The sequence below is a fragment of the Phaenicophaeus curvirostris genome, chromosome 1 (genome assembly GCF_032191515.1).
Source record: "Phaenicophaeus curvirostris isolate KB17595 chromosome 1, BPBGC_Pcur_1.0, whole genome shotgun sequence".
Classification (NCBI taxonomy): domain Eukaryota; kingdom Metazoa; phylum Chordata; class Aves; order Cuculiformes; family Cuculidae; genus Phaenicophaeus; species Phaenicophaeus curvirostris.
This window is the reverse complement of record NC_091392.1, coordinates 51,595,278-51,611,095: the sequence shown is the minus strand read 5'-3', so window position 1 is coordinate 51,611,095 and position 15,818 is coordinate 51,595,278. Positions and strand designations below refer to the sequence as shown.

At 36.8% G+C, this 15,818-nt stretch overlaps 2 protein-coding genes across 13 annotated transcripts in view; one reads left to right on the top strand and one right to left on the bottom strand.

The window, feature by feature from the left end:
- Positions 1-15,818, bottom strand: part of RPS16 (ribosomal protein S16) — a 383,184-nt gene that overhangs the window by 113,221 nt on the left and 254,145 nt on the right. The window lies entirely within an intron of this gene.
- PPP1R12A (protein phosphatase 1 regulatory subunit 12A) overlaps positions 1-15,818 on the top strand; it is a 118,698-nt gene that overhangs the window by 35,912 nt on the left and 66,968 nt on the right. For all 12 annotated transcript variants that reach the window (XM_069857935.1, XM_069857868.1, XM_069857954.1 and 9 more), the window contains exon 2: positions 13,248-13,378. In XM_069857935.1, coding sequence (XP_069714036.1) covers positions 13,248-13,378 — 131 coding nt within the window. The remainder of the gene's footprint in view (positions 1-13,247; positions 13,379-15,818) is intronic.

Below are 15,818 nucleotides of genomic sequence, written 5' to 3'. Positions count from 1 at the left end.
GAACCTTTACAAATAGTTGCCCTGTATGGAGTGAACTTTCATCTGGCAAGGTTACAAGCTTAGAAAGCCGTCTTGGACCAATGTTGGATCACAACTGTGTTTGCTGGTGCCCCAGGTCATAGGAGTGCATGTTGGCTGGGGTCCTTCAGTCTTGATTAGGTCTGGCTCCCTGGTGCATAAACAAGCAGTGGTGCTGTGGGTGAGGCTAAGCAAGCCTTTAAAGTAATAGAACTGTGTTGGCACAGTAGTGCCTTCCTACTAATAAGCCTAATGAGCCTCAGTTACCTTGCTGTCTGTCACATGGATTTTTTTTGTTTGTGTGGGGTTTTTTTTAATTTTATCAAGTATGGCTGACAAGTGAACTCACTTAGGCATCTGTGTTACTGCTTTGCAGCGTGGGTATAGCGTTAACAGTCCCCTGTTGTTGCTCAGGTATTCCAAGATCTGTTTGGAAAATTAATATTGGCAAACTTTAAACTGCCTTATGTTCTTGAATAGTGGCTAGAGCGCTGCCTAAGCATACTTGTGATTTGTATTGCCAAGATCTGCTGAGTTAAATAGTGATCTGTCAGACTTTTGTGTTTTTCTTTATTACAAGTAGACTAAAAGGTATATAGTCCTCGTTATGCAAGACAAATAAAACTTTCTGCTTCTTTTAGAGCACAAAGTGGGAGTATTTGATGATAAATTCTCTCTCTTGCGTGTTTATATATATACACCCTATATCATTGCTAGGTATTTCCCATTCTTAATATATTTTAAGAAATACTTTTGTATTCCTGCCCCTGCGGCTGTGGTTTTTTTCTACTGATGTTCATAGCTTTTCTCTCCAAATTTATCTGTTACTTAAAGTTTGTACTATTTATACCTATTTTAAAATTCTGATTTTATATTGATTTTCACAGTTTTATTTGTTAAACATTTTTAATTGCTGCCATTAATTTGCTTTGTCTCTGTACTACTGTAACTTACTGATTGAATTGCTTTGTAGAATAATGGCTTCTGGTTGGTGTAAAACTCATTCAAATCAAAAAAAAAGACTTGAAATAGGCTCTTTTAAAATGCCATGTGTTGCATAAATATAATGGTATCTACTGTTGTAGATGACTGTGTGTAAACCTAGATTACCCTGCTTGTTGGCTGTTGTCTTCCTGTCCATTTTTCAATGTAAGCGGGATGTAAGCAGTTTCCTTAGGGACTTGGAATTACTTGCCATTTTTTTCGTTCATCTGTCGTAATGAGTGTTTCTAACAGAAGAACTGTACTGAAACATTTCCGGTTCAGATAGAGTAGAGGCTGATGTCGAAGGTGGTGCTTGTGTCATGCTCTTTTGGGAAAGAGAAGGTTCATAAGGTGGATGTTGGTTTTACATTTGTGGCTGGAGATAGATTGTTAGATGTCCCTGTTAAGAAATACATGGCTGTTTTCTTGGGCTGGTGAAAAATTTGGATACAGCCAGAAGGAGGTAGTTGGGGATGGGGCTGGGCTTGCTGCCGCTGCAGGGGAATCACACACCAGTGAAGGCAGGTTTCCTTGTCCTTCCAGCCAGTGAGGTTTTGCTCAGCAAGCTGAGATGTGGCTGGCCTGTTGAAAATAGGGTGTTAAGTTACGCTGTGGCAAAAATGCCTTTTTTAGAAGTTGCAAACCATATCTGCATAGATGAACAGCTGCATAGCTAGCCTTTGAGAGAGAGGGAGTTCTATGTTGAATACTTTCTTCTATTCTTTATACTTGACTTGCAGTGCATTTGATTATCATCTTATTTGTACAAACAGCATCAACTATACTAAAACATGGCAATGTACTTGGTGTAAGAAATTTTAGAAGATCGTTTAGCAAATTTAGCAAAGGCACGGAATGAGTACACCCTTAATTTAACTTCGAAGGGATTCCTGAAGTGCTTAGTCTGACTTGAATTTTGTCTTTAGGTATATTCTGAGTTGATCTTGTTGTTGCAGTAGATTTATTTCAGTCTCAGTGACCTTAGTTGCAAGTACCTCACCTTTTGGGAATCACAGTGACATTTCTTTGTGCAGATTAAATGAGAAAAAAGGCTTTGTTCCAAGTGATGCTATGTGTTTACCTGCAATGTAGAATATGGAAATGTTTATGAAAACTACCTGACACTGAATATTTTAGCGTTGTCTATACCTTATGTGCTCCCTGAGTAATTCCTTCAAACTTTTGGCAGATCAGAAAGCAAACCAAGTCCCAGTTTCTTTAGGTTTTGTGCTGAATATATTTCTGAAGTCAGAAATAAATTGAGCTATTTTAAAATGTAGTTATGTATGTAGCATAGCCAGGCTTTTCTGAAAAGGAAAACTGGAGAGCTGCTTTATGTTTTTTTCTATTGAAAAGTGGAGTTAAAATGTGTATGTATACTAATGAGTCTAAACCATACTGTGCTGTCTTCAGGTGTTTAAAATGTTAACAGGATTATCTTGGAGGTTTATCAGCATTGTTGTCCTGCTTTGGAGTTAAGGCTGCCCTGAGGAGCACTGAGCTCTGTCTTGTACACCTGGCAAAGGTGTTGCCTGACACCTGTAGGGCTGCAGGGACTGGAAGCTGTAGGTTTCTTCCCTGCGTTAAAAATTACAGTTTTAAGAAAGAGCAACTGTTTGTTACTTACTGTGACAAATTTGGCTAATTTGCCTCTGAGTAATTTCACTAAAACTCTGTTTAATTGGTTTTTAGACATTTGTTGGTTTTCTGCTAAAATTTTAGCAAGACTGTCAGAATAGTCTGTTTTCGCCCTGAACCTGCTCATTTACAGCCTACTTCAGTTTTGAGCCTTAGCAGTGTTTTTTTAAGGGCTGAAAATGCTTTCTAATTTATCTAGTCAATTCAGCAAGTTTTAAGTTTGATCATAAATTGAAAAACTTACTGGGGTTAATATTAGAGAAGGGTGGCTTTTCCTTTTCCAGTCTAGGAACAGAAAGTAGGATTAGCAATATATTCTTTCCCTGAAAGTGGAAAGTTATGAGAAACAAGTATCCTGTTTACATGTGGAACTACCTTTGCTTAATTAGTTTTGTGTACAAAATGCAGTTTTGATAAACATATTTACCACATTTAAGATAGTTTGGTTAAAGTTTAAGCAATGCAAAATGCCACTTTAACTTCTGGTTTAATTCATGTTTCCATTCAGGTGCACCATGAATATATTAATTCTTTTTATATACAAAATGTATATAAATCTGGCTGGCATATTCATAATTCACATGTACATTTTTATTCCATTATGTTAAATTGAATTGCACAAATTAGTTGTTTATTTACATAGATTTCCCTACTTAGAAATGAAGAAAGCACTGAACAACACTAGCATTATCAGTTTACTAAAAATATGCTTTTACTTCTAATATATCGTACAATGCTGAGGATAAAACCACACAGGCCAAATGCTAATTGAATGAAGCATTCATAGATGTCTAGTTTCAAATTTGAGTGTCTTACCGCCTTCTTGTACCTGTAATCTTGGTTTCTTCTGTAAAGGTGATTTTTGTGGTCAGCAGTAATGTGTAGTAGAAAAGCAAGCTCACAGAACGTTTGTCTTGGTTAGTTCAGAATGCCCTATCTATCAGCACATATATTCTTTTTCCCCTGATGGGATGATGGGATTGTCATTGTTTTTATTAAATTTCGTGTTATTACTTCTTTTCTACTCAGCTTTACCTCTTTAGTTGGCTAAAATCAGAAAGCAATGAAAACTTCCTCTAGATCCTGCCAAAGGAGAAGATTAAATGTCAGTTGAACACATTACTGATGTAGCCTGTAGGAGTTCACAGTAGGGCGCTGATAGATGTGATCAGGTTTGTTTTCTCCTTGACTTTTCATTCCAAGGCAGCCCACTTTTCCCTCTGAAGCACTCGGAGCAGTATTACAGGTGCTAGTCAGAAGCAGAAGAAAAAGGGGGAAATGGCACATATGGTTTAAATTAAATAAGGAACATAAAAGTAAAGAAACCTATTTGTTTATGTAAGCAGATTCTTCTAGTAAGTTTTCAGGATGTCTTTTTGTTTTGCTAGATGATTAATTTTGTTGAGGACATATATTAGAGGGTATGAGTATATTATATATTTTACATTGAAAAGCTGCTTTGATGCATGAACTTGTTTAGTTGCCCGTATGCTAAAAGCAGATTCTGTTTACTCATGAAAACAATTAAGTAGTTGAAGTATAATTGGGCATTTTCTTAAATTGACTGGGACAGAAATATGTATGCTTTATAACACTTCCTTCTCAAATTTATTATTTACACTTTGTGTGACCGTGAAGACTAATCACTGTCTACCAAAGTTGTAACAATAAGTGCTTAATGAAAGCCTACCTACATAATAGCACTGTATTTTTACAGTATATATTTGTTTAGTCCTGAAAAACATTTCAGTCAGTAAAGACTGCTTTCATACCTGTCAGGAGGCAGGCAGGCACAGAGGGTTTTATGTGTGATGCACTGAGCATGGTGCATCAGCCACAACTGTTGAAATTGCCTTGGAAAGCAAACTGTGAAGGCACAGTGAGAAAGCCGTTTGGAAATAGATGAGTCTGAAATTTGGTTTTGGATTTAACTCCCAAATTCACAAATTTGGTCCTCCTGGAATGATGTTGTAGATGTGAACAATATGTAGCTAAAATGAGAACCCGTCTTATGTAACTTGTACGTACCTACCTGCCTGAGCCTTCAGAGTCCAAAACAGCTTGTGAATTTGTATGTAGTACTAGCTGTAATACGGTGCTGTCACTCAGACCTTCATTTCTCCATTTCACCCAGGAAACTCATGCTCTTTCGCCTTCAGTGTGGTTATAAAGCTGACTAAGAAACCTGTATCTACATTTAAAAGGAAGTTCTGTTCTGTTCCACAGAATGTACTGGGTTTGTTTTTAAAGGGAAAGAAACCAGAAGGAACAGCAGAAGTTGTTTCTCAGATGCTTTGATGTTTAAGGAGAGCCTCATTGGTTTGAAGTTTAGGCACGTGTTGCTTTGTAAGAGTTCCTTATATCCAGTATCTTCAACAGCTTCATGTCAGTACATTCACCAAGGAGAGAAAAGGACATTCAGACAAATAGGACTCCTTCAGTATCAGTATTTTAGTCTTTGAATGCTGTTTGGTTTGATCTTTTCTAAAATAATTTGTAAAGGCTAGCATTATTTTCCATGACATTGCACGTTTCTGGGTTTGTCTGTGGTGGTTTTTTTGCATGCTTTTTCCAGGATTTTTTTTGGCAGATTGTCTTGAGATTTTTCTTTGAGTTGAAATAATTGAGTAGTTGTGAAGTTTAATATTAAACATTTAGTATGATAGTTTTAGCTACAAGATAACTTCTAGATAGAGAATTTCAAGTGTTCCTGAGAACAGATTTGTACACAGCCAAAAAAGGAAAACAAATATTTATTTGAAAGTAGATTTGCATGAAATACTAAGTAGCCTGGAGTAATTGGGGTTTTTTTTCCACAAAACCAGGAAAGCAGGCATTACACTGGGTTGTTTTGTCCATATAATCTTAGTCAGAGTGAGTCCTGATCCATTATTGGAATTGCTAACACCAGTGGTAGTATCTCTGATTATAGTAAATAACGTATTATGGCCAACTCTCCCCTTATTTATCTTGGTGGGAGGTTAGAGGACAATACTATCTCTACCTGAAACACGCTAAAACCACTTAAATGTATGTATTCTAATACAGTCCTGATTAAGAACTACGACTAAGCAATCATTCGGGTTTAAATAGTGGGAAGTCCCTATGAAATTAGTTTTGTAACATAGATTCTATCAGTCTCAACAACAATAGATTTTTAAGTGTTTTTTATAAATTTTGCCCTCAATTTAATTTACCAGTTTAACTGTAAATTACAAACTAGCAAAGCTTAAGTTGCATGTAATTAATTTAGTAGTCCAGAGTAACATAAAAAAAAAGACAAAATTGTAGTATAGACATTACTCTCTTATTTGAGTTGAACAGTTATCAGTTTCATGTAGCTCCTGATTTTACCCACCCCTGGGAAATCTAAATGAACTTCTGTTGAGATATACTTACGCATATAACAAGGTGTTTACATGAAGTGGAATTAATAGCTGGAGAAGTTTGAGTTCTGCAGTGATTTGTCTATTTTTGTCAATGTTTGACAGCTCTGCAGCATTCGGATTAAGTCATGATGGTTAATGGGTGCTTGGTTTCAATAGTCTCTGCATGCCTTCCCCATGAGGCTTGAATAGGCATGAACTGTTGCATCAGCCTCAGAGTTTTCTCCTTAGGGGAGAGTGTCTTGCCCACCTGCTTTTACAGGTGTCTAAAAGGATTCACGTTGTCTACACTTAGAAGTGAAACGTTTCCAAGAAATTTCTCTGGAGAAAAACTTGCTGTCCTACAGTGGGGGAAAGGGTTTGACATTTGAATTTACACTGAGATTAATTCATATTCCAGGGTGAGAGAAATACAAGCAGTGAACTTGAAACTGTTGGAGCTTGCAGAAGCAGTGAGATGCTCTTGAAATGATTTGTTAGAGTTATTGGATATGGAAACCATAATTCTTACAATTTTCTATGGATCACCTCTGCTGGATTTTAAATAGTAGGCCATTCTTAACTGAAAATAATACACACATGCTTCATACATTATTTACAAACAAGTGAAATCAAACGACACTGGCGTAGGAAAAGGACTGTAGAACTAGGTTATCAAAAATATTTGCAAGGTAAACTATTTCATTTTTACTAGTAAACATACTGTAAAAGTAAAATATTTAATTCCAAAATTGTATTTTGTCAGAATGCAGAGATATCCAGTGTTACCCCAGCTTACTGCAAAATAAAAGCTTCAACGTATGGGTTGGCTAAATGAACACTGGAATTATTATACTTAATTTAATAATTAACCAATATTTGTATTACTACATTAGTGCCTGAAGTTGTGTTACAACACCAAAGGTATACTGTTTCTTACCATAAATATGAACAGCAGCCATTCTGCCCTCTATGTACTATATTAATAAAGAATACTCAGCAAATGTAAAATGCATGCTTTTATAGTGATTTTTTAAATAGGAAAGAAGTGTAATAATCACTAATATTTCATGACATGATTTGTTGGTCATTTTTGTTACCCTTTATCTTGGAAGCACTCCTAAATAGCCGGTGAATGTTAGGATATTGTCATGACTAACATTAGACTCTTAAGATGTCGTGGTTTGTAAGATAACATTGAATGAATGACCTGCAAACAAGTTTAAGGTACAAAACCAATATTCCTCCTTTGTTCCAGTGACTGATACTGCCACGTTACCTCAAATCTGTGGCTTGGAAGTTAGATATGCCTTATGATTTAATTTCATACACCTTGCTGCCACTTCACTTGTTTGCGCTCCATTCTTAATTAGTGTGCCATGTAAAAATGTTACCTACCAAAAGCAGTAAGTGTTGCTCAAGCTTGCTGTGGGTCTTATGACCAAATTTCTTTTAATGCCTTCTCAATTAATAGTTTATTGAAGGAAAAAAAAATAAGTATTGCAATAAGTAAATTTATTCTTTTTTTCTGAAGGAGAGTGAAGATGAACAGAAGATGTTCGTAAACAATGTGACTAGTGAACTGTGATGGCCTCTGTCCTAACAAAACATTTCCTCATCGAGAAAAAATCATTGCAGGCTAGGACTGGTTTGGACTGTGAGGGTTGTCTGGCGATGCTGAGCTCACAGGTGGACCAGCAAGAGGACCCCAGTAGAAGTGGTAATTGTCAAATACACGCTGTGAACTGCCCTGTGGCAGCATTATTTCAGAGGATTCATCCCTAAACTACCTTTGTATGACAAGCAGGGAATTTAATTCTCTACCATCTCTATTCTTGTCTCAGTTTCAGTTGAAATTGCTGAGGGAGGGAAGAGAGGCAGGTAGTGAGAGTGGGTAATGTGCTTTCCTTTGGAAGTCTATGCAGAGGAGAAAATAGGCTAAAATGTGTTAAAAGTGAGTGGTAGAAGTGGTTGCAAATTTAGAAATGTGTTCTATGAAAAGTGTCAGTTTGACACAAGAAGGTTTAGCACAGAGTTTGTAATGGGTGAAATTTTACAGTAAACCAAAATTTTTTTTCTCCAGTAGTGGAATTAGGACATGAAGATGAATCTCAGAACAAGACTTCTTGGAATATATGAGAAGGTTTTAATATATCAAGGTAAATCATTGTTTTAATCAGATAAAGATGCAAGTGCGAGGTGTATGATAGCAGAGGAAACAAGCAATCCAGGGTGAAGAGAACAGGAACCACTTTTAACCAGCTCTGCTGCTACATGTGGATGCCTTCCCCGAATTTGATTCTCAGATACTTTAACAAAGATGTTAATATCCTCCCTGGTTCTGTTGAACTCACTGGACTTGGTTCACTAAATAAATCAAAGGAAGGGGGTAAACTATTCTCTAGGCCAGTGTGTGAAGTCCTTCTCCTTTTTCCAGCATTCCCACAGGAATTCAGAATGGTTGGTTGGCTTAAGTCTAATTTATTTCCGTGTCCATAATTTCGACTTCTTTCTATACTAAGGAAAAATGAAATGTGATAACAGAGGTTAAATATACAATGCCTATTTTCTGCTGTTATAGGCAAAATGTCTTAATTTGGGGAATAGATCAGGTTTCTAATTAGGAAACCGTAAAAGTTAGGTTTTAATCTCTCTCTAGACAATATTGGTAAAGAATCAATCATCTAAACCTCGGTAGGTGGCATTACCTCATTAGATCTCATCATTGATGAAAAACAATAGACTGTAGTCCAATATGCAGTACATGCTGTATAGCTTTGCTGTATGTGTATGGAACTGAAGTCTTAACTTTATTGCTTGTCTTTTTCCCTGCAAGGTTTCTGATTGTTTGTTTTTTTTTTAAATACACACTTTCTGTCTTCTAGGGAAAACTCCTGTCTTGTTGAATTCTTTGGGTGGTTACTCAGTGAGGGATCTAGCACTCCAGATACCTCTTTGAAAGCTATCTGGTTTTAAGGTTGCATACTAACTTATGTCTACTCTTCACCTATGTGCTTAACACCTGGTGGTAAGTAGAGCCAGCCCATCACATGGCACTTGGTCTGGGATACAAAGTCATGGTGAATACAGTTACAATTTGGGATGTTCAGCAGGCTTCTGGTAATCCCTTTCCAAATGATCAGATGGTGTTTCTGGGAAAAGTTTAAAATGTTTTTTCATTTAACATAGGCATGTTGTTTCTAGGAGAAGTTTCACCTAGCTGAGGTTGGTCTATGTAGGAGAGCCAGGCTCTGCTGATCTTTGCTGGTATTCACAGTCTGGGTTTCAGGTCATTGTACAACTAGAAAGTGGTTTTCTTTCCTGGGCCTTAATATACTTCCTTTGGGATTTCATCTCTGTTGTTATCAGAAAAGGTAACCAGACTTTCTATTATCAGATTTGCTTTGTTTTGGTTCCTTTATGACTAATTAGCCGAGTTTCTAAACTAGTTCCCAAAGGAAATGAGGTTTATATGATTGCACTGTCCAGCTGTTGTTCTATTTGGGGCCCATTGGCTAACTTCCATGAAATTTGGAAGGATAATGAGTGCTTCTTGCTGAAGTGTTGCCTTTCTACCCGTTCTTGGAGGCTGGGAACAGGACTGAGGGGCAGAACCAGTGGGATAAGGGAATCTTGATTATGAGCTCTCATGCTCTTCTGCTTGCCCCAGGAGCTGACTGGTGTATGTGCTCTGTGGATGTGGTGGCTAGCAAGCACTCGGTAACAGCTTTAGGATGCCCTGTTTCACTGAGTGGTAACTGAGGCTCTAGGTGGGAACTAAGGACAGTGAAGGGAGAGACTGGGGATGGGTAGATGAATACCAAGTACCGAGATTAACCCTAGAAAGATTGTTGCAGGTGTGGAAGAGGAAGGTCTGTGGCTATTCTTACCCTCTCTGGAGAGAGGGACAGATGTACTCATGGGAATTTGTCTCTTTGAGTCACTGTAACATCAGTGGAACTCTTGTAATTTACATCTTGCTTGGATGTTGCTTTTTCCATTGTACTTTCAGGCTGACGTCTACAAGGGCAGACTTTTTGGAGGCTGTTGCTTTAAGTTTATCATGCTGTTCTGACAAGCTTTCCTTTTGGGGTTGAGATGTCAACCTTTAACAACAGAGGCGCTTCTGGCGCTTGATAAATGCTGCTGTTAGAAGTGACTACAAAGATAGCACAATGACAATTGGAGTAGAAACAGAAAAACATTGAGATAAAATCTCTGACTTAGGGTACCTGCTGATAGTCATAGGTGTCTTTTGCATGGAAGATGCTGAGAGTGATTTGGTCAGTCAAACACCCGCCTACAGTGCTTTTAAGGGGAAAAACGGGACAAAGATTTATTTCATACATGTTCTTCAGCAACAGGAACAATTGCATTTGCTTTTCTTCACATTAAGATACATAATCTTCTTGGAAGCCACAGCGGGGTTTAGGTAAAATATTCCAGGTACACAGCTCATTTTTAAGTAATCTCTTTTAAGGAAGCTCAAAGTTCATATCTCTCATTATATATTTAAATATAATTATAGGTTTAAATTATACAACTGTTTTCGGTTTCATCAACTTCAGCTTCCGTGGCCCCTGTAGTCCTACAATGAAATCATTAGAACAGTTATTCAGATTGTATGCTTACTTATGAGGAACATTACTTAAACCTCACAAATGTGATCACTAGTAATGCTGGTATATGCAAGTAAATTCTTTCATTATCTTAATAGTTACTCTTATATCATCCTAATATATATAATCTCACAGATTGTTTAGCTTTGCTTGTCATGAATGTGCAATCTCTGATAATACATGAGAAGTGTATTTGAGCTCTCCTGAGTCTTGCCATGTATGGCACAATAAACTGCCCAAATTTGGTCAAATATTTTTAGACACTTAGTCATATGTCTTTCAATGTGCTGCATATGTAAGCTTTTGATTCACTTAGCAACAGTATTTTTTTGCGTACATCTTGCCAGGTTTTCTTATGTATACTTGAAAAATGGGCAAGGATTGTTCTGTGTTAGGTTCTGTCACAGTGAGATTGTCTGGGTTGTTTTTAATTGTGCTAATCAATTTTAAGATATCCTTTTTCACAGATTATGAATTTTAGAGCATTTTAATGTATAAAAGTGTGTAGCACATGGTAATGTAATATTAAAAGATCTATACTTAAAATTGCATAGGCAATTGTAAAGCTTTTTGATATAAATGTATTTTCATTAGAATAAATTGATGAATATTGTGATATACATAGGTTATCAGTGGTCAGGCAAATCAAATATCCAGAAAAAATGGATATATGGCATATGTAATATATGAGTAGGTTAATGTTTCAGTTAATTGTGAACATCTGTGTTTCCTGAATTTGTTTTCCTCCTGAACAGAATTGTCTTGCATTTATCTCCTTTTCATTCTGCAAAGAGGGGCAATTCTTTTTTTTTCAGAGCTTCTTTCTAGCAGTTAAGCATTGTACCCTGATAATAAGTGGAAGACTTTGTAGTATTTATTATTAGAGTATGTTCCTAAATTATTTTATTAGAAGAACTTCTGGTTTTTAGGGATGGATATGACTAAAAAGATAATTTAAAAAATCCTTTAGGAAGGCAGTTTTCAAGAATACCTGGAAAAGTGGGAAGATTTGTGAATATTTTCACTCAGTAATGTGGTTTTGTTTCTAATTTAAAAACAAACAATGCAAGCAGTGTACTGGAGTCCAGTTGCAGTCTCGTTGCAAGTTTATTGAGGAACAAGTCCGGATGAGACTCATTAAAAAAATTCTTTGTTAGATTTTAAACAAAACCTTAGGTTTATATCTAACTAAAGTAGATGAAGTCAAAGAGGATAATTTCCTGCTGGTTTTGTTTGGCTGGTTAAATGGAACAGCAACACATGTTCCTTATGGTGTGGCTGTTGCCTCACAGAATCACAGAATCACAGAACAACCAGGTTGGAAGAGACCCACTGGATCATCGAGTCCAACCATTCCCATCAAACCTCAGAGCTAAGTTGTGGCAGTGAGTTCCACTGATTGGGTTACTTTGTTAATTTGTGAAAGGAATGATTCAGCACTACAGAATGGAGGAAAGCTTTGAGATTCACCTTGGAAGGCACAGGTGCTTAAATGAGGAAATCTGAGATTTCTTGCCATAATGAAGTAATATATAATTTTCAGTTTTTATTGCTATAGCAGTATTCTGAAACATAAAATTTATACTTTAAATGCATTTAATTAGAGGCATATTTCTCTAGAAGGATTTTGGAGCCCAGCAGTAGAAGTTGTCTTTTCAGCCTTATGGTTATGTAGTGTTGTTGATTTATTAAGCTAAAAAAATAATAGCAGTCTTGTGGAGTCTGGCTGTTTTGAGTCGTTGCTGTCCTGAAGTGCAGAGGGACTTTCTCTCTGTTGCTCTGCCCTTGTAAGGGCAGCAGTATGGAAGTTGGCAAGAAAACTCACTAAGCGCCCTGTGAGAAAAATACTCAAAGAAAGGCAAAACGGGCCAGTCATGATGGAGATCTGGATACCAGCAGCAGTTCTGCATCAAGGCAACACTGCTTGCTTGGTAATTAAGAGATGTGCAAAAATGATAATGCCTTTGCAAAGTGCCAAATGGATACTCAAGTAGGTTTATAAACAGCAGTGATTAATAGACTGTTAAAAATGTATTGGTGGTATAGATTATGGTGCAGTAGAAAACAGCAGAGGAGGTATTGTAATGCAATGTAGCATTCCCTTCATGTTCCTTAGTATTGACTGCATTATAATTAAAACCAGGGTATGATGTTGTTTTGCAAACTGCTCCCTATGTCGTGGTCACAACAATTCCACTTCTTGGTGTACCCATTTATTCAATTGTAACACCCTCTTGAGTGACTAAGCTGGGCCTGAGATCGAGCGAGAGCCTGGGGAGTTATAGAAGGAACTACTTTGTACTGCAGAGAAAGGTTATGGTGGGATTGCATATGACTTGTCAGTAAACCAGAACAAATTTACGTGAGGAAATCATATTTGTTGGTTTTGATAAACTCTGTTTGAATTTATTTATTTAAGGATTTTTTATGAATCTGTAATACCTGCTACTTTTCTCTTGGATTCTTCCTGTCTTGCTGTCAAACCCCAACAAATAAATCCTGCTCCCTCATCTGACCTGAAAATACATACCTTTTTTTCCCCCGAAGATGTTGGTTAAAGATGTACAGTATTGTAGAACAGCTTTAATATAAACTTATTTCTTAAATCTTTCTTTCTTTATAGGCTTGTATAGATGATAACGTAGATATGGTGAAATTTCTGGTGGAAAATGGAGCAAATATTAATCAACCAGATAATGAAGGCTGGATACCTCTACATGCAGCTGCTTCCTGTGGATATCTTGATATAGCAGAGTAAGGCTTTTTCCTCTATTTTTGACATATATGTGTTTTGCTAATACGTTGTTAGAGGGGCACTAAAAGCAGATAGCATTCATAAATTGTCTTTTTAGTTGCCTCTGGGATATGGAGAGAGAGAGAGAGAGAGAGAATGCTTTTTATTGTGTGTTGGTTGTGAAGTGTGCTTTGTGTCTAACTATTTGTGCATTCCATTTTCTTGTTCTAGCCTTCTTACTTTGCATATTAGGTAGCTGTAAGATGTAAGCATTTAAGACTATTATGACTGTCAGATATTTTTTAAAAATTAATTTCTTCTGTAGAAGGGGTGTTATGGGAGGACACACAAGGAGAAAGTTCAAATTTACATTTTATTAGTAGACTGAAACATTATTCTGGGATAAGTCCATGTGTTGGAGATTAATTTTGCAATTTTATTTGCAGCCTTGAAACTTCTGTTTTTCAGGTGTGGTATAAGGTGATGACTTTTACTGAGTATTTTGGATATGGAGCAAGATATTGCAGTTCAAGTTAGATGCCTGTTATGGCATTAGTTGAAGCTTACTCAGTGCTAAATTCCAGGAGTGATTTTGTTGTTATTCTTGAAGTCTATTGAGGGCCACTGGAGATATGCTAAAGTCAATTTTTTCCAGAGGTTGTCTGTTCTTAACCAGAAGTAGTGGTTGACTTCAGAAAATATGCATCAGACATGGTTCAGCACACTCGCAATTAAGAAGGCAGTAGCGTCTTTCTAAAGACCCTGTGGGTAAACACAGACTTCATTAATTCTGCTAAATTCAATGTGATGTCTGATCCAGTGTAAGACTTGGATAAAATAAAAAGTAGTGGTTTATGACATAGTTATTTTACTTACTAATTAAAATGACAAAATATGCAAATTGTAAGTTTCAGGGATTGTTTATTGATGTTCCATTCTGTGAGTCTGGGAGGTTTAATTGCATGCATCTTAAGGGAAAGGAAAAATTTTGGACGCTCTTTTATATATTGTTTTCACTGGGAAAACTTTTTCTGGGTGTTCATAGGGAAGTGCTTCGTATATCCTTTTTATATCTGGGGCAGTGTGTTACTGCTAAGTTGTGTAATCTGCCGTTCCACACTATGCAGATGTTTGCTGTTAATGTCCCTTGTGGGCATGCTGGAAATGTTTCCTTGTTGGCTACACTATTACAAGGATTTCCGTTCAAACTGAGATAATATAAGCCTTTTTTCAGTTTAACGGACATAAAACACCTGCCTTTCTCCACTAAAGGAATAAGTTGAATAGATGTTCTTGGATTTGCTTTGCAGCCTAATGTAGGCAGGTGTTCAGGGAAGAAGGAAGAAGTGTCCCTTGTTCACAAGACAGTTTTTCACCATTGACCTGAGTAACTGAAATTTCTAATATCACTGAAGGCTGTTATCTGTTCTCTATTCTCTCAAACTGGACAAGACCTGTCTGCGTATTTCCTCTAGCTACTCTATAAAGAAATGAGAGTACTGGATTATAATCCTGTGGGATGTGAGACATTATAAGCTGTTTGAAGAGCAGTGTTTATAAAGTGCAAGAAGTTTTGAAGATAAACTGTTGAAACAAATTTCCACATACAGCTGAGAAGGGTAACCTGACCTGAATGGAGGAGTATTTATATCTGGTGAGGCCCGTAGAGTTTATATTTTGTTCTGACTGCTTCTCCAGGAGCTAAACTTCAAACAATTTACAAAACAGGCAGCAGAGTTTGTATCAGAAGCAAAACTAGAGGAAGATGAAAGAATTATGCAATGAATTAGTAGAATTTAGAAGTTTCATTTTTATATGTCCTGTAGGACACACTGGGTCCATCGTCTGCTTTAGTGAGGGTGCATCTTTCTTGAGAAGCACAAGAATGTGTGTTTGTTTGTGTCTGTGACTAAATCTGTTGTGTTTCATTTTTAGCCCTAAATTTTCTGGTTCACAGAGAGGAGCTTTTAATTTGGATTAGTTGTGGAGCTTATATATATATAGTTCTGAAAAGATTACAGCTAATAGCTTGTCATTTTTCTGTCCTATGTGATATGCACTAGCATTTTTGTATAGTACCTCTTCTGTTCATTTCCTATTTTCTTGCAAGGTGCAAGAGAGAAGAGAGTTAGGGAATACATTCTGGTGTTTCCTGACTTTGTTAATGAACGGCTGGAGAGATTTGGACCTGTGCTTCCTTTTCTCCTCCTCCTCCTGTGGAACTGGCTGTTGCACAGCTTTGTAGAGCTTCCCGAATTGGAGACTCAGTAATCTATCTCGGCTTCTTCTGCTGCCATCTCTTAACTTTTCTTAGGGCTTCCTTCAGATGTAGGAATTTATTTCTCTTCAAGTAGAACAATCTGTAAAATCGTCAAAATACACAAATTTTCTTAATCTGTTGATTTATTTTTTTTACAATGCTTACATTTTTGCAGTCCATAATAAAAATGTGGCATGATA